Raw genomic sequence first — 26,019 nt, forward strand, 5'->3', positions numbered from 1 at the left:
AGCCACCGCAGTGAGAAGCCCATGCACGCAACAAAGGGTAGTCCCGGCTCATCGCAACTAGAGAAAAGTCCGCATGCAGCAACGAAGACCCAACGCAGCCAAAAATAAAATAAATAAATTTATTTAAAAAATTCCAGCTTTATCAAAATATTTCCTATGTTCTTGATTAGAAATTCTACACAATTTTTATTGATCTGATTCTTAGAGTACTCTGTCTCTACTATGCTCCATTCTGAGGGTGGTTTTTCATTCACTGATCAAATTTTATTGATCATCTATGAGCTTGGTACAGAGGCACAAAGGTTAGTAATCAAAATCCCTGCTCTCAGAGTATAGGCTAGAAGGGAAGATGTATTTTATGTGTGCGTCTCCACGTACATTTTGAAATATCTTACATAAAAGGTATCAATTATATTTATAGAACCATTCCGCACATGTAAGTTCTTATGAAAGCTGAGGCACTAAAAATTAAAATAATTTCAAAAAAGGGGGAAATCCTCTGATTATTTGGTTTTACATTACCTTCTTCAGCTGCATCAACCCTAACTGCAGCAACACATTCTTTTATATGTGGTTTTAGACTGAATTTAGACTGGAAAAAAGCCAGCTGGGATTTGAAAGTGAGAAGTAATTATGACATAAAAGTGCAACACCTGACTGGGTAAAGCGCTTCAAATTCCACTCGCTCTGCTCAAGAAAAGAAAAAAATTATCTTTAAAAAATTTATTTTCTCACTGTCCAACTCGTTCACCTTTCATGCTACGAATACCGATACCTTTTCTCCTTTTCTCCTGAGGAGGCAAAGGCAGCACTCGCAGGTGGAAGGAGATCTCCAGATTTGCAGGCCGAGTTGCTTCTCAGCTGTGGGCGGGTGTGGTGACAGCACCCCAGTGAGGAGAGTCTTCCCCTCCCAGCCCCAGCTCTTCTTCCCTTGCTCGCGACCCGTGGGCCCCTTGCTGAGCTCCGCACCCAGCTCCCTGGCTCAGCATCTATTCCCTCGCGCCGGCTACAGGAGCGTGGACTGCGCAGGCCCGGCACAAAGGCCCCCGCCCAGCCCCTGGTCCCCGGATCTCCGCCCCCAGCCCGGGCCACGCCTCGCCACGTGCGGCCGCGGGCTGATAAACGGCTTCCGCGCCCCGCGCGCCTCGTCGCAGTTAGCGGCAGCTCGATTCGCCCTGGCTCTTCCCTTCGATTCCCAAACCCCTCCAGTGAGCCCTCCGTCCATGGAGGGGGAAGAAACGTTCCTGGAGCTCTTCCTGGCCCAGTGCGCCACCCAGGTGAGCCTGGAAGCCGCCACCACGGTCCCAGAGTCAGGGTCCGCATCCCGCCCCATTGCTGGGCGCTGGGTGCTGCGCACTAAGGATTCTGCCTTTATTTTATCTCTCGTAAAACTCCTAGCGACCCTAGGAGGTGGGCTTGATTATCCCCGTCTTTCAGCTGAAAAACATAGAAGGTTCGAGAGTTGAAATAACTTACCCAAGGTTGCCAACAGAGCTCGAACCTGGTGTAGTACGAATACAAATTGGAGGCACTTGTGGCTTCTTTCAGTTTGTGATTCTTACGTTTTTTGGGTTTTGTTTTTTAATTTAAGAACTGTAGAAACGAGAGGAAGGAGTCTTCAAAAAGAAAAGCGAGGGAAAAACTTTCGGCTGGCGGGTGGTGTCGGATTCTTTTTTTTTTTTTTTTTTTTTGCGGTACGCGGGCCTCTCACTGTTGTGGCCTCTCCCGTTGCGGAGCACAGGCTCCGGACGCGCAGGCTCAGCGGCCATAGCTCACGGGCCTAGCAGCTCTGAGGCATGTGGGATCTTCCCAGACCGGGGCACGAACCCGTGTCCCCTGCATCGGCAGGCGGACTCTCAACCACTGCGCCACCAGGGAAGCCCCGGATTCTTTTTTTTTTTTTTTTTAATTTTATTTATTTTTGGCTGCATTGGGTCTTCGTTGCCGTGCGCAGGCTTTCTCTAGTTGCAGTGAGCGGGGGCTGCGCTTCGTTGTGGTGCACGGGCTTCTCATTGTGGTTGATTCTTTTGTTGCGGAGCACTGGCTCTAGGTGCGGGCCTCAGTAGTTGCAGCACGTGGGCTCAGTAGTTGCGGCACACGGGCTTAGTTGCTATGCGACATGTGGGGTCTTCCTGGACCAGGGCTCAAACCCGTGTCCCCTGCATTGGCAGGTGGATTCTTAACCACTGTGCCACCAGGGAAGTCCCCGGATTTTTAAATAGACAATGATTAGCAATGAGGTAGAAATAGTGAAGTCCCACAGCGTTTAACATTGCAAAAGGAGAGCCCACGCTGGAAAGGTTCTGAGAAAGATGAGTTAATGACTCTGCAAAGACAGTTTAACAAAAAGTTTCTTCAGGTATAAGGTCAAGGATGCAGGGAATACTCTGTAAGCATATTCTCTCGAAAGGAGGCTGTCAGGGTTCCACTGCCATAAAACATCCCCCTTTGATATCTTGTTGCCATTGCCTTAAATTCCTTGTTGAAGTTTAGTTCTTTGGGTGGAGGCTTTGTACCCTGCTAAAATGCCATAATGGGAGAAAGGAGGGGAGACACTGATAGTTGCAGGTATTAGTGCTTTAGTGTAAATTGGCTGATGGAATCTTTTCTGGCTAGAACAGAAGAGGCCAAAAAAACAATGGAGAGGAATCTGGGCCATTGTCCCCACCTCAGTGTCCCTCAGGGCCCATCTGTGGGATGGGGGTGGAGGGAGTTAGAGACTAATAACATAATTCAAAATGAAATAAGGTCAAATCTTATTTCCAGAGAATAAATGCATTCTTCTTAAGTGTTTTCTTCTAACATTTAGTCACCCCTGCCATCTGCTGGACTTGTGGTAACAGCACAATTCAACAGGATCTAGCCAGACACTAGCTAAATAGCTCTGAGATGGAAAAGATGCAGCACAAGGCACTGGTGACTGTTCAATTGTCAGAAGTATGATCTTCTAAGGGATGAGGTTATCCTGCCAGCAGTGGTCAAAATCTAGAATCCAGGCCTGCAGCTTGGGTGAAGTGGATGGTAATATATGTACCAAGGATTTTTTTCCATAACAAAGGCCATGAATTTTACATTAGCTGCTTCCCTCAGTTGCACGCCTCTTTCCCCTCGGTTGATGATAATGGAAGTTGAGCAGCCTTCCCCGGACTGGAAGTATAATACATTGATTTAAACTAGTCTTGCCATTTAAATTTCAATAACTTTTTCCCTATTGCACATTCACGTAAATGGAATGATTTCTTTTCCTTCCTTTGACTAGAAGAAATAAAGATGGCTCCTTGTGGAGGCTTGATTAGCACTCAAAGCTATCTCCTCAGCTTCCTTCACTTACTGCTCTTCTCTTTAAAATACGAATTTAAAACTCCAAAAAAATCTTTAAATCAACTTAAGGAGTACAGAAAATCTGTACTCTTCAAAGTACACACAGTTTAGAGCATGGTTGCCAAATTGCCTCAGTTACAAAATTGGATTTAGAGTGGCAACTTACTACAGGTCTAACCAAAGTAGGGAAAACATTTTATGAAAAATGCTTTTTCTGCATTTTAAGATATACTTTCCTGTTTTTGTTAAGTGTTGTAACCCTACAGTAGAATTTTAATGATATTTTGTGGAAAGAGCAGGGCATGAATATAAGCTACCTGAACTGCCTCATCGTGAACACACTGCCTGCCAGCCAAGGTGGCATCCCTTTGGTGTGACATGATGTTCTGTTTGTTGTGTTTTGTTTATCTGTTTTGGGAATGGCCTAGGATGACCTTGCTCCACCCAGATCACCCCTGCTCAGCCCAATTGTGCCTTATGATGTGTACATACCTAATTCATCCAATCCAGAGACTATGTTTAATTCACAGCTTGAAGAAGTCACAGAAACATCTGGCAATTTCTCATCTGTGGATCTTAGCTTCCTACCAGATGAGCTTACCCAAGAGAATAAAGAACAGACTGTCATTAGAAGCAAGCATGAAACTGAAGAAAATTGTAAAACTAAAAGTTGGCAAAGTAGGTTGCCATTACCCAGCCAACAGGACGTTGACCTGGCCTTAAACAGCAGCAGTGGGTCAAATTCCCATTCACATCTCCACCCTGGTGATGCTGGTGATGCTGACTCAGCCCAGCCCTCTCCTGAGAAACCACACTCCTTGCCTCTGGCATCCATAACTCCCATGACGCCAGTGACCCCTGTTTCAGGATGTTCTGGAATTGTGCCTCAACTACAGTAAGTTGTTGTTGTTGTTTTAAATGGGTGATGCTTCTGAGTACACATTTCATCAATATATTCCTGAATGGGATGATAATAGTGTAGGGAAGAGAATTTCAGATGTCATTTTCCTTGATTTTGTTAGTTCATAATGGACTTTAGACAGTTTGGTTATCTGTAAAATGAAGCAGTAACTCTTGATCTCCTAAGAGGGAGTTAAAGGTGAGTATACACATTCTTGAAGGATTGTATTGTTTATAGTAAAGCATTGTAGTTGAACCTTGTGGCTGGAGTTGGAATAACACAAAGGATATAAAGATGTAAAATTGAATTTGATTTGCAAGTTGATTTGATATTGTGATTTCTATTTTGAGACATTTTGAAAAAGGTCTAAAGCTTAATTTTAGTCAGCTAGTCAGGAAATTTTAGAAAAAGCTATTTTTTTTTGTTTGTTTGGCCTTGTGGCATGTGGGATCATAGTTCCCCGACCAGGGATCAAACCCGCACCCCTGCAGTGGAAGCGAGGAGTCTTAACCACTAAATGTGTTATTATACATTTCACATTTAGAATAATTCTCCCCCAGGAAGTCACCCAAACCTATGAAATGAGGAAGTTAATACGTTTTAATTATTTTTTACTTTTCATATCTGGTATAACTTAGGTTGACTTATTTCTTTTTTTAATTATTATTTTTATTTTTTTATACAGCAGGGTCTTATTAGTTATCTATTTTATACATATTAGTGTATATATGTCAATCCCAATCTCCCAATTCATCACATAGGTTGACTTTTTTCTTTAGGAATATAGTTTCCACTGTAAACCTGGCCTGTAAATTGGATCTGAAGAAAATAGCTTTGCATGCAAAAAATGCAGAATATAACCCAAAGGTAAGATTTCCCAGTAATTTTTTCCACAGTTAGGTTCTATTTAGATTTTCTTTCCTTCATATGATCATGATATTGACTCATTCCTTTGTTTTTATTTTTTAAAAAGAAAAAATTTGTTAGTGAAAAGCTTTTGGCAACACAAGTTTAATCGGCTCATTCTCTGTTTTGAACTTATAAAAAAAATCTCATTTTCTGTGCTGAATACAGTAATTATTGAGCAGTTCCTAAAAGTTCTTTCCCTTGTCATTCAGAAAAACCTTTCAGTATGACTATTTTCAACCTGACTATGGAAATGCTAACTTTCTTACAATGTCATCATATTCTTGGAAATAATTTTTTCTAATTTTTGTCCTATCTCCTGACACCTGTGTATTTTTCCATTTACAGTTTCTCTTACCTGAGAAAGCTCAATTGTTTAAAGTGTAAAGTTCAAGTGTAAGATTCAGGGATTTTTTGTTTTCCGTCAAAGTTTAATAAAATCTATTCTTTTTTTGTGTCCTCCCAAGACCAGGCATCCCATTTTCAATGGTCTATTTACCTAGGAAGTGGATTTGTTAATTCAATCAACATTTAACAATTTGGTGGGCTCTGTACTTAGTACAAAGATGAGTGAGGCCTGGTCCCTGCTGGGAAAAAGTTCACTGTCTTGGGTGGGGGAGGATTTATGGAGTTAGATGAAAAAGGCCATATTAGTCGGAACCCAGAGGACCTTGCCAACATCAACTATTTATGGATTAAGTATTTGTTTTTCCTGTTGTGTAGTGTTGTTGCTGACCTCTGAAGTGTTACCTGAATGTTACCGAATGCAGCTAAGCTTTCCTATTTATATTTCATGTAGCCGGCTATGATGAGGACAGAAAGGCAATGATGAGCTAGGATTTTTATGGCTGTAGCTATGATGGACCACACTATTGAGCAATCAACATTTTAAGCATATTTTATTCTCTACCATCCTCTGCTCTCCTCTCAGTTTGGTATACACAATCTGTCCAAACTTGGACTTGACAGCCAGAAAAATTCTGACTTGGCACTTAAGCTGCCTTAAGAATTTAACAAAATGAATGCCAGGTGAGAGCACTACCTTTTTAGTGAACACCTAGAAAACATTAATAGTCCTTGCTCTGCTCTGTGTAGTGCTGACTCAGGGTTCTTTTACTGTTAACACTTCATATCTGAAATTGCCAGTCTGGCCTTGGAGTGATCTGTTGTCCTGTGGAGTGGCTCTAACCCATGGAACTTTGGTCTTGCATGGTACCCACCCCAGTTTCCTTCCCAGCTTAATGGGGGAAGTCGATGTGGCAGGCCGGTGGTTCTCAGCCCTCCCCTGCGTCAGCAACACTTGGAGGACTGACCAGTGCTGCCGGCCTGGGGACCACATTGAGGACTATGGCGGGCAAGAGCTTGACAAATCAACTTTTTGTCATTCATCTTCAGAAGGCCTATCAATATATGGATTCTGTTCTATATTTTGGCTGCTTTTTAGTACATTCTAGAGTCTTGGCAAGGCTGTAACATGCTCCATACTTTTTTTTTTCTCAAAGAGTCTTTGAAAGAAAAGTATATCAAAGCAAAAAGCATGGAGTCTGATAGTCGTGGTTTTAAATCTCAACTTAACTGTTTCCTGTTTAATGTTGGAAGTTAAATAACCACTTCGTTTCCCTGTGCACTAAATGGGAATTATAATGGATTCAGCTCAGTCCTGTCATGAGGTTAAATGCGATAAAACCTATAAAGCTCTTAGCATAGGGTCTGAAACATAACAGGTACTTAAATTTTAGCTTTACTATTATTATTCTTACCTGTTTTTTCTAAGTATGTACATTTTAGAATCATGATCGTTTTGTTAACCTTAACGTGAGAGAATAGACCCAGACAGGTTTTAGTTTTCCCATTAAATTTCAATTTATTCAACACTTTTCATGTCCAGCCCAGCTGGTCAGCTGGAATAGTGTTAACCCCTAGCAGAGGCTAATTGTCCTTTTGGCTTCTGTGTGTAGAGGTTTGCCGCCGTCATAATGAGGATCCGAGAGCCCAGGACTACAGCCCTGATATTTAGCTCTGGGAAAATGGTCTGCACAGGAGCCAGAAGGTAAGAGAAGCCGTCCTCCCGCACTACCAGACAAATAATTCACTATGTAAAACAAGGAAGGGTGGCATTAAGGTTCTAAAACACATCGTAGAAGCAAAATACTTTGCTAAGGAGTTAAATTCATGAAATGCCAAATTTGGGGTTAAAAACATTCAGCCTCATAATACGGACTTATATCCCACTTTACAGTCCCCCATAGTGAAGGGGGCTTTACTAGGCTATTACAACTTGTTTCTAAGGTATATTTTAAAAGAAAAAAAAAAGGCTGTAGTAGTGGTAAAGCCTGTTATAAACCTGGGAAAGAAGTTCTTGTGTATTTTCCTCATTGCAGGCAGAAGAATGGATAGAACTTTTTACAGGAGGGAAATTAGACATTTCTTGACCACTAGCTTGAGCATTCACTCAGGAGGCAATCTCTTACAGGTTCATCTTTCCTGGATCTCATGCAGAGGTAGCCATGTGCTGATGTAGATCCTTTCACCATAGAACTAGTGGGAGAGCTGCTCTTCCCTCTAAGTGTTGGAGGATAAGTAGGAAGTTATCCTCCTGAAAGATAGTACCAATTTCTCCTCGCTCGAGAGATGCACCTAGTGTTCATTTTCTCTGGTAAACAGTGGGTGTTAATATTGTATTTTATATTTGCTAAATTGATTGGCAAAAAGTTGTTTTAAACACATTTCTTTTGATTTAGTAGTGAGACTAACTTTTCATAAGCATATAAACTACCTACTGTATCTTTTGCCCAATATTCTATGGAGATATTTGTCTTTTGGTATTTAAGTATTTTCACCATTTTATACCACAAATATTTTCCCCATATTAATGTTAGTGGTATTTTATGGGGTTTTTTAATGCAATTTAATTTTGTGTGTGTACGGTTAGTCTATCCAGCTTTTTTCTTTATGGTTTCAGTGTTTGGCTTCATGCTTAGGAAGGCGTTCTCCACACACAACATGACATAAGTATTGACCTCCATATATTTTTCTGGTTTTTTTCAGGTCCTGCTTTGTATTGAAGAAAGGAGGTTAATGTTTTGACTCATCTAGAACTTTCTCTGGATGATGGAAATGTTCTGTATCTGTGCTGTCCAATGTGGTAGCCTTTAGTCATATGTGACTTTTGAGCACTTGAAATAAGCTAATACCCCAGAGGAACTGAACTTTTTATTTAATTTTAATTGATTTTAATTTAAATAGCCACATGTAGCTAGTGGCCACCATATTGGGCAGAGCAGGTCTAGAATTTTACTTCAATATAAGATCATTTTTTTTCAAATGCCCAGTCAGTGTCCCAGTACATTTATAGAAGAATCTATTTTGCTGTATTTCTCCTCCACCCGTTTTTACATGTTAAGTTCTTTACCTGTGTCTGAGTAAGTTTGTGGCCTTACTCTTCTGTTGATCTGTGTATCCTTTGACCTAGAAATCTCCATTTTTAAGTCATTTTTGGACAACTCTGCAAGATAACTACAAGGATGTTCATTTCAGCAGTGTTTAAAACAGGGGCAGAGGGAACAAATTTCTAGCAATACAGTTTTGAATAAATCATAAAATAAAATTATTTAGCCATGTATAGTATATTGAGTTGGAAGGATAAGTTGTGGGAGGGGAGAACACACAGATTCATGAGTGTTTTTTTCCTAATTCATGAGTTTTTGTTTCCTATCTGAATTTATTTGGTTCCCAAAATCTGATAGTGAAAGCTTAGATGGTGAGTTCAGATTATAAGAGAGATTTGTTATCCAAATCTATCTGGTTGTTGAATTTTGGATAGAGAGTTGTCAAAGTTTGGTTAGTATAAGAGATATCAGAATTATCTCCAAAAGTTAACCAAACGTATTCTCTTTAGTTGCAATAATCAGAGTTTGCATAGTGCAGGATACCTGCCTTTGCACAGAAAAGTGCAGAGGAGCCAAATTTATCAGTGGTAATTACCACTGGTGGTGAAATTTCAAGGTTCTTAACCTCTTTTCTAATATTTGTACGAGACAATGTATGTAGATTTTAACTGTTAGTTGTTTGAATGGGAATTTCTGTGTGATACAAGAAACTATAAGCCTATGCAAATTCTTGAAATTTGACCTTATAAATACTAGCACTATGGGAGATGTAATGGGTCATTTAGGCAAAATGTGGTTTTTCAAAATGGAAACCACTTATTTCACTGCTGTCTTGGGGACACAGCCTTGCTAGGGACTTTTCAGGAGTTGGTAATGGATGAGGAGAATCAACATGAAATGAGGTGATGTGAAAATGGCACAGTGTTGTGACACATCTAGATTGGAAGGAGACTCTACCGCTCGCTCCCTTTTGTCCAGGCAAATAAGTTCAATCTGGCTTTTCTTTAACGTACTTCTGATTTTCAACTTAAAGGTGGGGATAACCCATAAGAGAGGGTGGAATTCATAGGATTCACCCACCAGGTGTTGCCCCTGTTAGGCAACCCCTGCTACTCACTGTTTTTATTTTGGGAGGGACCATTGAAAAGTATCTGATGAAAAAGCCCCAGATCTCAGGATTTCACATTCTCTGCCATGGATTTAAGGGTGGAGTAGGACAAACATTTAGAAGAACATAGCCACACAGTTGGATGAATCTATTTCTTTCTCATATTGAGTATGAGTTGAATGACAATTGTGTGAGAAAACCTGAGCAACATTGGGCAGATTTTGAGGTATTTTCATGTTTTTTAAAGTATATAATTTGCCCCATAAAGTTCCAAGTCCCGGCATCCTATCTATGCCACTCAGCTGGCACATAACTTACTTCCTCGTGTTGATTTTTTTGTATGTATGTATGGGTCCTTATTTTTGTTACTGCTGTTCCCATCTAAATGGTACACACCTTTAGACCAGAAGCATGATTCTAAAACCTTAGTGAGCATCACAGTCACTGGTGGGCTTGTGAAGACATAGATTGCTGGGCCCCAACCCCAGAATGTCTGCATGTCTGATGTGGGACCTGGGACTTTGCATTTCTAGCAAGTTCTCAGGTGGTAATACTGCTGCTGGCCTGAGGACACTTTCTGAGAACCAGCGGAATAGTTAATTTCATCTAATAACACTTTAAAACAAGTAAAAGAAAAAACTACCTTATATGTGAAAGATGGCAAATGAAGACAAAAATCTGTTTATGATTCAGTTCAACAACTGTACATTGTACCATACCCTTTTCTAGGTGCTAGGGACAAAAGTAGGGGAGGTAGGTCCTTCTCCTCAAAGTCTATAGCTTCCTAGTATACACTGAAAGATAAGCATGGTACATATGCTAAAAATACAATCAGGGAAGTGTGTGAATAAAGCCCAGCTAGTTAGCAGTCATAGTGATTAAGACATCTTTAATTACATTTGCCGTTCCCCAGCGAAGAGCAGTCTCGACTTGCAGCAAGAAAGTATGCTCGTGTGGTGCAGAAGCTGGGCTTTCCTGCCAGATTCCTCGATTTTAAAATTCAGAACATGGTTGGAAGCTGTGATGTGAGATTTCCTATTAGGCTGGAAGGTTTGGTGCTATCCCATCAGCAGTTCAGTAGGTATGATTGTTGCATAACTTAACTTTGAGTTTCCCAAGTTATTAAAGTTCTATTATGGGCTGCTTATATAATGTATTTTTCAGAGAAATATAATTTTTTAAAAAACTACAATAAGTGAAAAGGTTAAGATGCTATACCTAAGTCCTCACTGGTTACCATGCGTGTCCAGTCTTCTGCAATAGTGGTTCTCAAAACTAAATTGCATAGTAATCACCTGGACAGCTTATCAACACACATTCCTGCCTGGGCTGTGGTATGCAGAGATTCTGCTTGAATTTGCAGTTCTAACAAGCTCACAGGTGATGCCAGCGCTGCTGTCCAGAGGCCCACATCTTGAGACCCCCTGATGTGTAGATTTCTAAACAAATCTGGCTGGGGCGTGGTGGCAGTGGCCAGAAGAGCAAGGGGTATGACATGGATGAGGTAAGTAGGAAGGGCTGACAGCTGGTGAGGGGAGAAAGGGCTGGAGAGAAGATGAAAAAAAGAATGGCCGTAGCACGTTCTCGGAAGACAATCTTGTCTAGTTTTTGTCCTGTTGAGTTTGTTCAAGGGTTTTCTTTTTCTGTGTGTAGCTGTAGCCCCCACTATTGTTTTTTCTTTCACGGATTCATATTCCTTTGGGAGTATCTCTAGGCTGCCTGGCTTCTTCACACGTAACGTCTCCATCTCAACAGCAAATGTGCCTCCTCCTCCCTCAGCTGCTTCGGTGCTTCTCCCAGCCTGCTCAGGCCTTCAGAGAGCCGTGATGGAGGGTGACTGACAAACACCAAATGCCGCCACCCCTTGGGATATACACTTGGGCCAGGGCACTTGAACTGCCTTCGAGTCACAGATGCTCTTAAATTTTCATGATCTAGCTTGAACTGAAGTCCTTTCATTCTACTTTTCCGTCCCTTTGCCTTTGAGCAATCATTCTGTTTAATAGAGTAGAGAGGGATCACACAGCTCTGCTTTCTCTAGCATTTGTGAGCTGACATTTGTTAGCTCTCCTTTGAGACATGACCTAGACAGAAGTTAAAAATTGCCTTTTTCTTCCCCTGACTTTCCAAAAAAATTTGTTCATTCTGAGATTTAGCTTTTATGATACTTTTCAGGCAATATTTATTTTCCCCTTGATTATATTTTCTTTTTTCCTCTGCCTCAATTTTCTTCAGCATAGGCTTATTAAGTGCCTAGGAGGTACCCACTGAGTTCATCGGGAAGTCCCCCACGCAAGACATATTGCCTCTTTATGTGTCCTTTTCTTTCTTCAATGTTGGAATAACTCATAGATTCATAGTAAAACCTTCATTTTTAAGAGTCTCTCAACTCATGCTTCATCTTGTCTTCCAGATCCTCAGCCTTGCACCTCCTGTCTATCTTTCTTGGAACCAACTTTTTCTGAACATGGGAAAGATGTTACCAGGGTCTTTTTCCTTTCGTAATGTTCACATTTCTAGTTGTGGCCTTTTCTTTTTCACTTAAAGCAGTTCCTTTAACATTTCTTGTAAAGCTGGGTTGGTGGTACTGATCTCTTAGCTTTTGCTTGTCTGTAAAACTTTTGCTCTCTCCATCAAATCTGAATGACAGCCTTGCTGGGTAGGGTATTCTTGGTTGTAGCTTTTTCCCTTTAATCAGTTAAAATACATTGTGCAACTCCCTTCTGGCCTGCAGAGTTTCTGCTGAAAAGTCAGCTGTGATAGCCTTATTGGAGTTCCCTTGTATGTAACTTGTTGCTTTTCCCTTGCTGCTTTTAATAGTCTCTCTTTATCTTTAATTTTTGCCAGTTTAAAAAATATTTTATTTATTCATTTGGCTGCATCAGGTCTTAGTTGCATCACACAGGATCTTCGTTGCAGCATGCGGGATCTTTTGTTATGGTGCATGGGCTTCTCTCTGGTTCTGGCATGCGGGCTCCAGAGTGCATGGGCTCAGTAGTTGCAGCACATGGGCACAGTAGTTGCGGCACAAGGGCTCTGTAGTTGCAGTGCGTGGGCTTAGTTGCCCCACGGCATGTGGAATCTTAGTTCCCTGGCCAGGGATTAAACCCACATCCCCTGCACTGGAAGGCAGATTCTTAACCACTGGACCACCAGGGAAGTCCCAATTCTTGCCATTTTAATTACAGTGTGTCTTGGTTTGGTCCTCTTTGGGTTGATCCTGTTTGGAAGTCTCTGTGCTTCTTGGACCTAGACGTCTGTTTCCTTTCCCAGTCTAGGGAAGTTTACAGGTATTTACATACCAAAGACTTTTATTTTCTCTTTTCCCTTTTAGTGTCATAAGATTTGGCTGGAAGATTAGATGGAAACATTTCTTCTGTGCCCCAGACTTCACTTTCTTGGCTCGAACCTTGTAGTTCCCATAGAAGTTTCCCAGGGCTCCAGCTACTATCATTGCGTCCCCAGTGTCCAGAAGTGGTTTGTGGGTAGAAGTCCTGACAGGCTTTCTGCAATAAGATAGAGTGATGTCCCAGGAAGACATGTCCACCCGTAATGACCTCCACATACTTCCGATAGGTAGCCTCACCACTGTGATACATCTTGCTGGTGCCAATAAGAAGTTTCACATCTGCTGTGGTATGGGTCTTATTCATTGCAGAATGGAATGGAGTTTTTCTTTGTGACCTGGACTCACCCTTTAAGTGCAAAAATTCACGTGTATTATATATAGTGCTCCATTTCTCAGATTTCTTCATTTTCTTATATCTCCATTAGCCATTGTTTTGAGAATAGTTTTATTTCATCAACTTCTTCTTAACTACTGACTTCTTTTTTAAGCTTCTCAGGCCTTTCTAGGAATCTCTCCTCTTCTCTCTGGTGGAGTGTGGGGAAGCAGTTCTTAGCCCAATCATCCTTTGTTCCTCAGAGAAACCAGCTTACATTTAATAGTAAATATGAGTGAGTTACTATGTATAGGAACAAATCCTGAATATTTAAAACTTGGGATGGTTTAGTTTTCTTTCTTTATACGGCATCTGTCCAAAGACAAATTACAGTGGTCTAGAAATTTTTTTAGGTCCTATCCACTAAAAATGTTAACTTTAGGAGTTTATAAATACATACAAAATGTGCTCATTATTGTAGAACTTGGAAAATTTGGAAAATGTGTTATGTATTTTTATTGATAGACTTTTTTTGACAGATGGAGAATATTTAACTAACAAGATCTTAAAACATGAGATCTGATGTCCTAAATTATGTTGATCTATAGCTTAATTTCTAATTTTAATTTCATTTCCAAGTGAAATGATTTTCACTTGGAAAAATATTATGACCAAAAATGAATTCTATTCTTGACGGCCACAGAAATTACCTAGGACACTCAAGACTGCTTTTATCAAGATGGTCAAAAGGTTTTTGGTAAAAAAGTTTTTGAAAACTGCTTTTCAGTACACACTGGGTCTCAAATATTATGAGAAAGTAGTTGAATAGTGCTATTTTTAACCTTTTTCTTTTGTATCTTAACAGTTATGAACCTGAACTGTTTCCTGGCCTTATTTACAGAATGGTAAAACCACGAATTGTGTTGCTTATCTTTGTATCTGGAAAAGTTGTGTTGACAGGTAAGTTCTAAGATTCTGACTTTCATAATATTCAATAGCTATGTGTGTGCTTTGCTTTACATTTTAAATAGCTTTATGCACTATTATAAAGCAATTCTTGGTATTTTAGAATACCTGGAAAAAAAATGAAAAGTAGAAAGAAAGATAGCATCACCCATTGGCCCCAATAGTCAAACAATATAACTTTTTTCCATGTTTTTATGTCTCTTTGATATGTATATACATCTTTACATCCTGCCTTTTAACATTATAACATATGTAGCTTAACTCATTGTTACAAACTCTTGATGAAGGCTTTTGACGGCTGAATAGTGTTCCAACAGAAGGGTCAACAAATCTTTTTCTGCAAAGGGCTAAATACTAAATGTTTTAGGTTTTATGGGCAGTAGAGTCTCTGTCACAACAACTGAACCCTGTCATTTTATTGTGAAAGTAGCCGTAGACATCACATAAAGGAAAAGGCTCTGAGGTGTGATTTTAATGTAATTCGTTTAATTTACATATATCAAGTAATTTTCTTCCTCTTCTTCTTTTTCTGTTTTTTCCCAACCATTTAAAATATAAAAATCAGTCTTAGCTCACAGGCTATACAAAAATCAGGCAGCAGACTAGGTTTGGCCAGCAGATCCAAGTTTCCCGACCTCCATTCTAACATGTTATTCCATCAAACTTACTCTCCCATTGTCAGGTGTTTATATGTTCTTTCTTTGCTGCTTATAAATGACACAAAACTTCGGCTGTTTTTATGTGTGGGATCATTTTATTAGTGTAAATGCTCAGAAATTGAACTTTTGTTTAAGGATTGGACCATGTTTAAGGTTCTTAGTACAAATTACTAAATTGTTTTAAAAAGGATTATATATATATACATAGAACTGTATATATATACAGTTCTCCTATATCATATTTACATTCCTACCAGCAATGTTTCTTAAGGGTCTTTTACGAACCTCATCAGCATTCAAAACAAAAATGTACAAAAGAAAACTTTAACTACATAAGTGAAAGTGATCTCACTGCTTTAACCTCACTGGTACTCAGAACTAGACATTGATCACTTTTCAACATATCCTGTAAATAGCATTTTATCTTTTGTAAATAGTATGTACATAACTTACTCCTTTCTTGTCTACTTAGTTTTTTAAAATTTTCTTTATTTTAATTTTTAAATTTTAAAAAATTTTATTGGAGTATAGTTGATTTACAATGTTGTGTTAGTTTCAGGTGTACAGCAAAGTGATTCAGTTATACATATACATATATTCATTCTTTTTCAGATTCTTTTCTCATATAGGATATCACAGAATATTGAGTAGAGTTCCTTGTGCTATACCGTAGGTCCTTGTTGGTTATCTATCTTATGTATAGTAATGTACATATGTTCATCCCAAGCTCCTGATTTATCTCTACCACCCACGTTTCCCCTTTGGTAACCATAAGTTTGTTTTTGATATCTGTAAGTCTGTTTCTGTTTTGTAAATAAGTTCATTTGTATCATTTTTGTAAAATTAGATTCTACATATGAGTGTTATCATATGATATTTGTCCTTTTCTGTCTGACTTACTTCACTTAGTATGATAATCTCTGGGTCCATCCATGTTGCTTCAAATGGCATTATTTCATTCTTTTTTATGGCTGAGTAATATTCCATTGTATTTATGTACTACATCATCTTTATCTATTTCTCTGTCGATGGACATTTAGGTTGCGGCTATTGTAAATAGTGCTGTAGTGAACACTGGCGGGGGGGTACATTATCTTTTTAAATTCTGGTTTTCTCTGGATATATGCCCAGGAGTGGGATTGCTGGGTCATATGGTAGTTCTATTTTTAGTTTAAGGAACCTCCATACTGTTCTCCATAGTGGTTGTACCAATTTACATTCCCACCAACAGTGTATGAGGGCTCCCTTGTCTCCACACCCTCTCCAGCATTTATTGTTTGTAGACTTTGATAATGGCCATTCTGACTAGTGTGAGGTGATACTTCATTGTAGTTTTGATTCGCATTTCTCTGATAATTAGTGATGTTGAGCAGCTTTTTATGTGCTTTTGGCCATCTGTATGTCTCCTTTGGAGAAATGTCTGTTTAGATCTTCTGCCCATTTTTTGATTGGGTTGTTTGTTTTTTTTGACATAGAGCTGCATGAGCTGCTTGTATATTTTGGAGATTAATCCCTTGTCGGTTGCTTTGTTTGCAATATTTTCTCCCATTCTGTGGGTTGTCTTTTCGTTTTGTTTATGGTTTCCTTTGATGTGCAGAAGCTTTTAAGTTTAATTAGGTCCCATTTGTTTATTTTTGTTTTTATTTTCACTAAGGATTTGTATGAGTTCACCATAATATCGAAAGTAACTACTTTATTTGTGACTTTTTCCAGGTGACTTATTTTTACATAAAGAAGGTTTTTAAAATTCTTGAAGTAAATGGTTGAGACTCTTTTCCTTATTCTTCTCTGCAGTAGTTATTTCCACTATTTTATCTTCCAGGTCACTTATCCGTTCTTCTGCCTCAGTTATTCTGCTATTGATACCTTCTAGAGTATTTTTAATTTCATTTATTGTGTTGTTCATCATTGCTTGTTTCCTCTTTAGTTTTTCTAAGTCCTTGTTAAATGTTTCTTGCATTTTCTCTATTTCCAAGATTTTGGATCATCTTTACTATCATTATTCTGAATTCTTTTTCAGGTAGACTGCCTATTTCTTCTTCATTTGTTAGGTCTGGTGGGTTTTTACCTTGCTCCTTCATCTGCTGTGTGTTTCTCTGTCTTCTCATTTTGCTTATCTTACTGTGTTTGGGGTCTTCTTTTCGCAGGCTGCAGGTTCGTAGTTCCTGTTGTTTTTTGTGTCTGTCCCCAGTGGCTAAGGTTGGTTCAGTGGATTGTGTAGGTTTCCTGGTGGAGGGGACTAGTGCCTGTGTTCTGGTGGATGAGGCTGGATCTTGTCTTTCTGGTGGGCAGGTCCATATCTGGTGGTGTGTTTTGGGGTGTCTGTGGCCTTATTATGATTTTAGGCAGCCTCTCTGCTAATGGGTTGTGTTGTGTTCCTGTCTTGCTAGTTGTTTGGCATAGGGTGTGCAGCACTGTAGCTTGCTGGTCGTTGAGTGGAGCTGGGTCTTTGTGTTGAGATGGAGATCTCTGGGAGATTTTCGCCGTTTGATATTACGTGGAGCTGGGATGTCTCTTGTGGACCAGTGTCCTGAAGTTGGCTCTCCCACCTCAGAGGCACAGCCCTGATGCCTGGCTGGAGCACCAAGAGCCTTTCATCCACACGGCTCAGAATAAAAGGGAGAAAAAGTGGAAAGAAAGAAAGAGGATGAAATAAAATCAAGTGAGATAAAGTTATTAAAGTAAAAACTAATTAAGAAAAAAAAATTTTTAAGTAAAAAAAAAAAACCGGACGGACAGAACCCTACGACAAATGGTGAAAGCAAAGCTATACAGACAAAATCTCGCACAGAAGCATACACATATACACTCACAAAAAGAGGAAAAGGGGAAAAAATAATCTATCTTGCTCCCAAAGTCCATCTCCTCAATTTGGGATGACTCGTCTATTCATGTATTCCACAGATGCAGGGTACATCAAGTTGATTGTGGAGCTTTAATCCGCTGCTCCTGAGGCTGCTGGGAGAGATTTCCCTTTCTTTTCTTTGTTCGCACAGCTCCCAGGGTTCCGCTTTGGATTTGGCCCTGCCTCTGCGTGTAGGTCGCCTGAGGGCGTCTATTCTTCCCTCAGACAGGACAGGGTTAAAAGAGCAGCTGCTTCGGGGACTCTGGCTCACTCAGGCCAGCGGGGAGGGAGGGTTATGGAGTGCAGGGCGAGCCTGCGGCGGCAGAGGCTGGCATGACGTTGCACCAGCCTGAGGCGCGCTGTGCTTCTCCCGGGGAAGTGGTCCCTGGATCACGGGACCCTGGCAGTGGCGGGCTGCACAGGCTCCCGGGAGGGGAGGTGGGGAGAGTCACCTGTGCTTGCACACAGGCTTCTTGGTGGCGGCAGCAACGGCCTTAGCGTCCCAGGCCTGTCTCTGGGGTCTGCGCTGATAGCTGCGGCTCGAGCCCGTTGCTGGAGCTCCTTTGAGTGGCGCTCTTAATCCTCTCTCCTCGCGCACCGGGAAACAAGAGAGGGAAGAAAAAGCCTCTTGCCTCTTCGGCAGCTCCAGACTTTTTCCCGGCCTCCCTCCCGGCCAGCCGTGGCGCACTAACCCCTTCAGGCTGTGTTCACACCGACAACCTCAGTCCTCTCCCTGGGATCCGACCTCTGAAGCCCAAGCCTCAGCTCCCAGCCCCCGCCCTCCCCGGCGGGTGAGCAGACAAGCCTCTCGGGCTGGTGAGTGCCGGTCGGCACCGATCCTCTGTGCGGGAATCTCCCCGCTTTGCCCTCCGCACCCCTGTGGCTGCGCTCTCCTCCGCCGCAGCTCTGAAGCTTCCCCCTCCGCCACCCGCAGTCTCCGCCCGCGAAGGGGCTTCCTAGTGTGTAGAAACCTTTCCTCCTTCACAGCTCCCTCCCTGAGGTGCAGGTCCCGTCCCTATTCTTTTGTCTCTGTTTTTTCTTTTGCCCTACCCAGGTACGTGGGGGGGTTTCTTGCGTTTTGGGAGGTCTGAGGTCTTCTGCCAGCGTTCAGTAGGTGTTCTGTACGAGTTGTTCCACGTGTAGATGTATTTCTGATGTATCTGTGGGGAGGAATGTGATCTCTGCGTCTTACTCTTCGGCCATCTTCCTCTGCTTCCCGGAGACTCTTTTCCATACCATTCTACTGAAGTTTACTATTTTTGCCTTATTTTGTCTGACTTTTTCCACATTTTAGTCTCCTGTACCAGGATGAATACCAAGTTTATATGGTACGAGCCACATTGATTATACCCCACCCCCAAACGGCTAGCTAGACATCTTAAAACTACATGTTCTCCTCATTATTAACTTGTGATGACTCCTTTTGACCTTTATTTTTATATATGGGTCTGTTCTCCAGTCCTGCCTTTGCTCCAGAAATATGCTATGATAATCCTATTATATTTATACTATATTGTGGTTATAAATGTGCTTTAATTCTAGTGGTCTCTGTATCTGATAGGGCCAGTTTCCCCTCTTTATTGCCCTCTTTTTTCCCCAGTTTACTTCTCTTTTATTAGCTCCTCTCAAATATTTATTCTTCCAAATAAACTTTAAAATTTTATAACATCTTGCCCCATCTAAAACCAATTGAGATTTCTGCATTAGCTGAATTAATTTGAGAAACTTTCTATCACTCAGCATCCAAAAACACGGAGTATCTGTTGTTAAGTCTTCTTTTAGAACTCAGTAAGCTCAGTAAGTTTTGTAGTTTTCTTTTCTCTAAAAAGTAATCTAATGTGTCTTCAAAGTGGGGAAATTCTGTTTGGAATTCAAGAGCCTTTTGAATACAGCAAAGCTGCAATTCCTCAGATACCACCAATATAGTGTCTGGCATAATTAAGACCTCCTAGTGACTGACATAAAGTTTCCCTCTATACGTTCTGAAGGAAGGGGAAGAAGTCTGCAAAGTAAATGGAATAGAATAGATATTGGAGGCAAATATAGGCCCTACTCAAGGGAATAAACTTCAAGACCTTTGGAAGGATGCTTTCATCTATGTGCTATGTATTATTATGAACTGTCTTATTAAAAGTGCAAATTGCCAAGTACAGGCTAAGTTCCTATTACAGGTACACCAGAACAAGTTTCTTTAACTATTCTTAATTCAGACCAACTTTCTTACCCCAAATTAAAAGGAAAAAAAACTTTCATGTGCACATTTGCTAGAAGTTTCAAATCACACAAGTAAAGGATTGTCAACACACAGTCCAGAAGACCATACAGTATACTTCTCTTAAAATTTGTTAATGCGTTCAGCCCAAAGAACAGGCAAAGCTAAATTTCTTCACTCTTGTAAGACATAGATCATCACTTTTGTGAAGAGGCGGAAAGAGATATATTGATTGAAATCCAAATTTCTGCTTATACCTATTGTGAAGTAAAAGCTAGCCAATGTCTTACTACTAAAATATGGATAATTACCATCTATTGAGTTTTTTCCCCCTGTTTATGCCATATTGTCTTAAAGTACTTTACCTAGAACAACATGGCTTAGGTTGCTTTTGCTCCAAACCTAGAGACAAATGCTCCTTATTCCTTAACCTTAGTTACCTAGACTCTTTTCAAGTGGGTTAAAAACTCAAGGACCCAATTTTGGGTGTACACCTGGGGAAAGGGATCAAAGAGGCTTCCTTTTAGCCTTGACTCTAGAACTTCAGCTGGGGATGGTCGTGTAGAGCAGCCAGTGGAGTCCTAGAGGCTCCCATGGTCTAGCCCAACATGGCAAGACTCTGCAGAGCTGTTTTAAAATCAAGGTCCCAACAAGGGTAAGTAACTTTTGCCTAGAAAGTGTTAGAGTATTGAAATTACAAACACACTTTGAATTTCACTGTATTAAATAGTGGATCCCAGCTCTCCCCTAGGTAGGAGCTGTAGAACACCAATGTACATAAAACAAATGGGTGGCAATTTGAAACTTTTGTATCACATGCCGCTTGCAGGGTCTTTGAAAATAATTTATCCTTGTAAAATTGTCTTGTTCCCTTGAGGTGCTAAAGCTGCAGCCACCATGTCTAAGGCTACATCTGAATGAATGGTTAAGTGAGCTGAGGCTCTACTATCCTACTTTGTCATGGTCCCAGACAGCAAACAGCGAAGGGACATGGGTCAAGCTTAACACTGCTTTTCCAGGTCTGTGCTGCTTTTCTATGGCTAATGTGACATTTAGGACCAATGATTTTTCTCAAACCATGGTAAAATGAATAGTATAGCTAGGATCTGCTGCAACAATATACAATGAACAGAAAATACGTCAACTTTCACTTCTAAGATGAGACGTAATAGAGTTAAGATATGTTGGGCACTCATGTGCCAGGCACTATGATAAGTAAGGGCTTTTATGTGGGTTCTGGTTAACTCTGTGAGGCTGTACTTAATATCTCCGTCTCCTCACCTGTAAAATGAGGACAATGGAGGGCTTCTCTGGTGGCGCAGTGGTTGAGAGTCCGCCTGCCGATGCACGGGACACGGGTTCGTGCCCCGGTCTGGGAAGATCCCACATGCCGCTGAGCAGCTGGGCCCATGAGCCATGGCCGCTGAGCCTGCATGTCCATAGCCTGTGCTCCGCAACGGGAGAGGCCACAACAGTGAGAGGCCCGCGTACAGCAAAAAAAAAAAAAAAAAAAAAAAAAAAATGAGGACAATGGAGAGATCAAGTAACCTTAACAATGTCAAACAGCTATACGTGCTGCACATGCCTGGCTTCAGAGCCCACCATCTTCTCGTACTCACCGTCCCCCAGCTCTTTCGATGTCTGTGAAAACACCTGTGTGGTCTTTTGGGCACCTTCCTCCTAACCCTCCTTGTCAGCTAAGGAATGATAAATACTCTCTTGGTGGTGAGAGGCAGCAGGTGTGTTGGCTAAGAGGCTGAGCTCTGGAAGCCAATTGTCTAGTTTGAATCCAAGCTTTACCATTTATTGGCTGTGTTGACCTTGGGTGAGTTTGTTCTCCACCTTGATTTCCACATACGTAAAAGTCGGGTGCCCATAGAAGCTACCTGCTAAGTGTTATGAGGAGGCAGAAGAACAAGGCCTGGTGTACAGTGAACATGGTGTAAACGTTAGCTGTTATTACCTCCCACTCTTCTTCTTTTTTCCCTAGCATTCAAAAAGGTGAAATTTTGCTCTCATGCCTTGCCCAGATGATAGGAATATGAAATTTAAAGAGGCTTTAGAAAAATACTTCACGCACTTATTTCCTTCCAGCATAAAGAACGAAGAAGCTGGATCTTTGTTACCAAGGGTCACTCTCAATCAGTTAGATGTCAGTGGTTCTTGGAAATGAGTAGGTCAGAGGGCAGCATAAAAATGGCAAGACTTAATAGTGAGTGGGCCAGAGACAGAACAGGATATCCCCGTCAGCCATTACTGGGAATCCACCACTAATAGTGACTTAGTATATACTGTAAAATGTATACCTTGAGTGATTAAATGCTGGGGGTTTTTGCAATTTGTAAGATTTTCGTGCACACGCGTATGCTATCACTTGGAAAAATAAGATGTGTAGTTGTGACTTGGTATAAGAATAGTATTGTAAAATCCAAGTAGTATTGGAAAGTGATATTTGGGCTGGCTAAGGGGTAGGGATGAGCTTACAAACCTTAGCGACAGGTGATAGATATTTAAGAAACTTTGGGTGCCTACCAGGTACATATTACTGTTTTGGGTGCTGAGGATGCCAAAGCAAATATAACATACCCCTCATCTGGCAAAAATCCTGCCCTGGTGAAGAAGAGAAATTACGTGATACTGGTTCTCACAGAACCAAATAAGAAGCCATGTGTTTGTGGGCCAGCCATCCCAGCATCCCTAATCCTGAAGTACATTCTTCTAGGACAATAATAATGGCTTAAATCTTGTTAAATGTTATGGTTTGCAAAGGACTTTTTGCAAAAACTTGCTCATGTAACCCTTATAGTAACCCTATGAGAAGGCTGTTGTCCTTATTTATAGGTAAGGAAATGGAAACTCAGAAGTTAAACAATCTGCCTGTGATTTCAAACCTAGTTAGTTGTAGACCTTGCATTTGAGCCCATATGGTTTGATCTCAAGCCAGTCCTTTCTCCAATGCACCAGCCACAGAATTTCTACCTCATTTGCCGCAGTTAGGAATGGCGTTTATCCCCCAAAGTGGTGGTCATCGTTACTTGAAGGAAAGGACTGGTAGGTTTTGCGTAAAAGACAAGGGTCATATATATAATCAGAGTCTGGTGCTACAAATTGGGATGTTTGATTATAGATTGATTATTAATAGGACTATGGGGACAATTTAGGTTTCCTCAAAATTTTTATGCCAGTATTTCAGTGAGGAGATATTTCACTAAATTGACCGAATCCCCTCATTGGGATTTACAATTCCTGGCAGTGTTTATTTGATGACTTTTGGTGTAAAGGAAGGAACACTGGATACATGAGGTCTTCCCTCATAGCTGATGCTCATGATTCAGGGGAACTTCAACTTCTTAGGCCTCGTTTTCCCACACAGGAAATAAAAAAATTGTACTAGATAATTTCCCTAAAGCCCTTTTGTGTCTAAAGTTGTGTTTCTATGATATAAAATAATGATCACTCTCAATGTCCATTCCCTCTTGGGTGATGGGTGTTTTCTACTCTCTAGGGGATGCAGTCTGCAGGGAGCAGTCAGAACGTTATACTCTTTTGGGCTTAAATGTAATGCTCTTAGGTATGATTTTTTTTTTTAAGTGTTACGAAAAAAACCCAAAGTACATGGTTACCCAAAATGCTGGACCTAGATACTCTGTTACTCAATTAAATATAAAAAGAACCTTAGTTTAGGGGAGGGGGGCATTGGGTGAATGTGTGTGTGTTTGCTATACCTATTATACTTCACTGTCTCCCAATTAAAGCTGTTCTGTTCAAATGTATCCAGAAGCTGAAAAAGTCCATCAAACCAGAGGCAGAGAGTCTTTTTATAGTAGTGTTTTACTTAACTGCTTCCCCAACTCACTTTTTGGTTTCTACAAAACCAATCTCTTAAGAAACTAAAATTTTAGTGCTATAATTAAAATTTGCTGAGACTTAAGGGATTTTTCCTACCTCAGAGGTACAGAGTTTCTGTTAAGCATGTCAATAATTCACCTTCCTCCCCACCCCACATCTTTGAGGGTGGAGACTCAGAGAGTAAATTCTTTGGCAATGAATAAGTAACTTGTTGCCCTTACCTATCCCACCCCCCGGTTTTAGGCTTATAAGTACTTCATTTTTGATTCTTAAATTTTTTTAAATTTATTGAGGTGAAATTCAAATAGTACGAATTTAACCATTTTAAAATGAACAATTGAGGGGCATTTAGTTCATTCAGAATGTTGTGCAACCACCGCATCTAGTGCCAAAACGTTTCCATTACTCCAAAATAAAGTCCCATATCATTAGGCAGTTTTTCCCCATTTCTCCCTCACCCTGGCCCCTGGCAATCACCAGTCTTCCTTCTGTCTCTGTGAATTTACCTATTCTGGAGACTTCATATAAATGGAATCATATAATATGTGACCTTTCATGTCTGGCTTCTTTCACTTAGCATGATGTTTTTGAGGTTCATCCAATTGCAGTATGTATCAGTGCTTGATTCCTTTTTATGGCAGTATAATATTACATTGTATGTATCTACCACAATTTGTTTGTACATTCATCTGTTGGTAGACACTGGGTAGTTTCCACTTTGGGGCTATTATGAATAGTGCGGCAATGAATATGCAGCTACATGCCTGTTATTTGTTTGAGTACTTGTTTTCAATCTGAGGGGGTATATACCCAGATACCCAGGAGTGAAATTGCTGGGTCACATGGTAATTCTTATTTTTGAGGAATTGCCAAACTGTTTTCCATAGTAGCTGAACCATTTTAAGTTCCCACCAGCAATGTATGAGGGTTCCAATTTCTCAGTCTCTTTGCCAACACTTGCTATTTTCCATTTTTTAAATTATTATAGCTCATCCTGGATTCTGAATCCTGATTTCTACCTGCTTCTCAAATCTGGTGATCCTCATTTCGGTAATTCCCTCTCACTAGTCCCGTCCTTCAACCAGATAACCACTTCTCACAGGTTATTCCTGCTCTCTCACTGAGCCTTCCTCCTTGTTTATAGTTCTCAAGAACGAGTCTTTACCAACTTAAACTACCTCCATTTTTCTTCATGCTAACAGTTTTTATATTTTCATTAATCTCCTTGCCTCCTGCCCAATAATATCAGATAATAGTTTCCCGATTAGCTGACAGTTCCACATAAACATAAATACCACCAGTCCTTAACCCTTAGCATAATGTGTCTGCATAGCTTTGAAAGGGGAAAGTTAGTAGTGGTGGTTGGTGGTGAGAGATATGAGTAGGGCTGACTGATAATCTCTTTCAAGGGTGGGGACTGTCTAATTCACGTTTTTATCCATCTTAACTCCTAGAGCAGTTATAATTAAAGAGCTCTTGAAACTTTAAGGGTAACAATGGTACCGTTTTCCCCTCTAATAATCCCTTCCCATATACTGAAATTTAAAACTTTAGAATAGTTTGTCTCAGTCAGTATTAGGGAATCAGCATGTTAACTAGACATGAGTAGATCCAAGGAAGTTCCTTTTGCTGGTAGCTAAGTGCCCACAGGTGCTGATGAAGGTCATGTTCTGTGGTCACATTCATGACACACTGAGAGATAACATTTCATATTTCATACTATGCCCTAGGAGGCCAAAGACATACTGATACTGGAGAACTCTGCTCTAGGGTATGTGTTTGTGGGAATGTAGCTGTGGTCACCAAATTCTTTTGTCTTTACCAGGAATAAATGTCACTTCTCAGGTACACCTAAAGAGATGTTATTGTATTAAAAGTAACTGGAGATGACAATGAAGTTTTAGTCTTAAGAAAATTTTAGTATTGTTTTTAATGATTATGTAAACTTGGATTTCTTTATAGGTGCCAAAGAACGTTCTGAGATCTATGAAGCATTTGAAAACATCTATCCTATTCTAAAGGGTTTTAAAAAGACCTGAGTATATCATTCAACATCTCACAGTATGTTGGTTTGAATATGTGCAAAAGCCCAGCACAGAAACTGCTGGATTATAGATATTCCATGCACATTTTGACTTCAGTTATTAAAGTGTGATTCTGTATGAGTAACCATGCCTAAGAAATGAAGAAACTTTTTTTTC

General features: G+C 40.5%; 1 protein-coding gene across 1 annotated transcript; it reads left to right on the forward strand.

Moving 5' to 3' along the window:
* The first annotated feature begins 1,223 nt into the window (after window positions 1-1,223).
* Window positions 1,224-25,857, forward strand: TBPL2 (TATA-box binding protein like 2). Its single transcript, XM_060167150.1, has 7 exons — window positions 1,224-1,277; window positions 3,750-4,216; window positions 5,002-5,089; window positions 7,087-7,178; window positions 10,539-10,706; window positions 14,153-14,247; window positions 25,781-25,857. Exons 1-7 carry the CDS (start codon window positions 1,224-1,226, stop codon window positions 25,855-25,857), a joined length of 1,041 nt encoding a protein of 346 aa, XP_060023133.1.
* The last annotated feature ends 162 nt before the right edge of the window (window positions 25,858-26,019 follow it).

Source organism: Lagenorhynchus albirostris, chromosome 1 (genome assembly GCF_949774975.1).
Source record: "Lagenorhynchus albirostris chromosome 1, mLagAlb1.1, whole genome shotgun sequence".
In the NCBI taxonomy this organism is placed as follows: Eukaryota; Metazoa; Chordata; class Mammalia; order Artiodactyla; family Delphinidae; genus Lagenorhynchus; species Lagenorhynchus albirostris.

What these genes read in the sequence shown, in the direction of transcription:
- TBPL2 (XM_060167150.1), top strand. Translation starts at nt 1,224, where the DNA reads ATGGAGGGGGAAGAAACGTTCCTGGAGCTCTTCCTGGCCCAGTGCGCC. An exon ending in GGAATTGTGCCTCAACTACA is followed by an intron (nt 4,217 to 5,001) that starts GTAAGTTGTTGT and finishes TTTTTTCTTTAG; the next exon opens with GAATATAGTTTCCACTGTAA. An exon ending in ATGCAGAATATAACCCAAAG is followed by an intron (nt 5,090 to 7,086) that starts GTAAGATTTCCC and finishes TTCTGTGTGTAG; the next exon opens with AGGTTTGCCGCCGTCATAAT.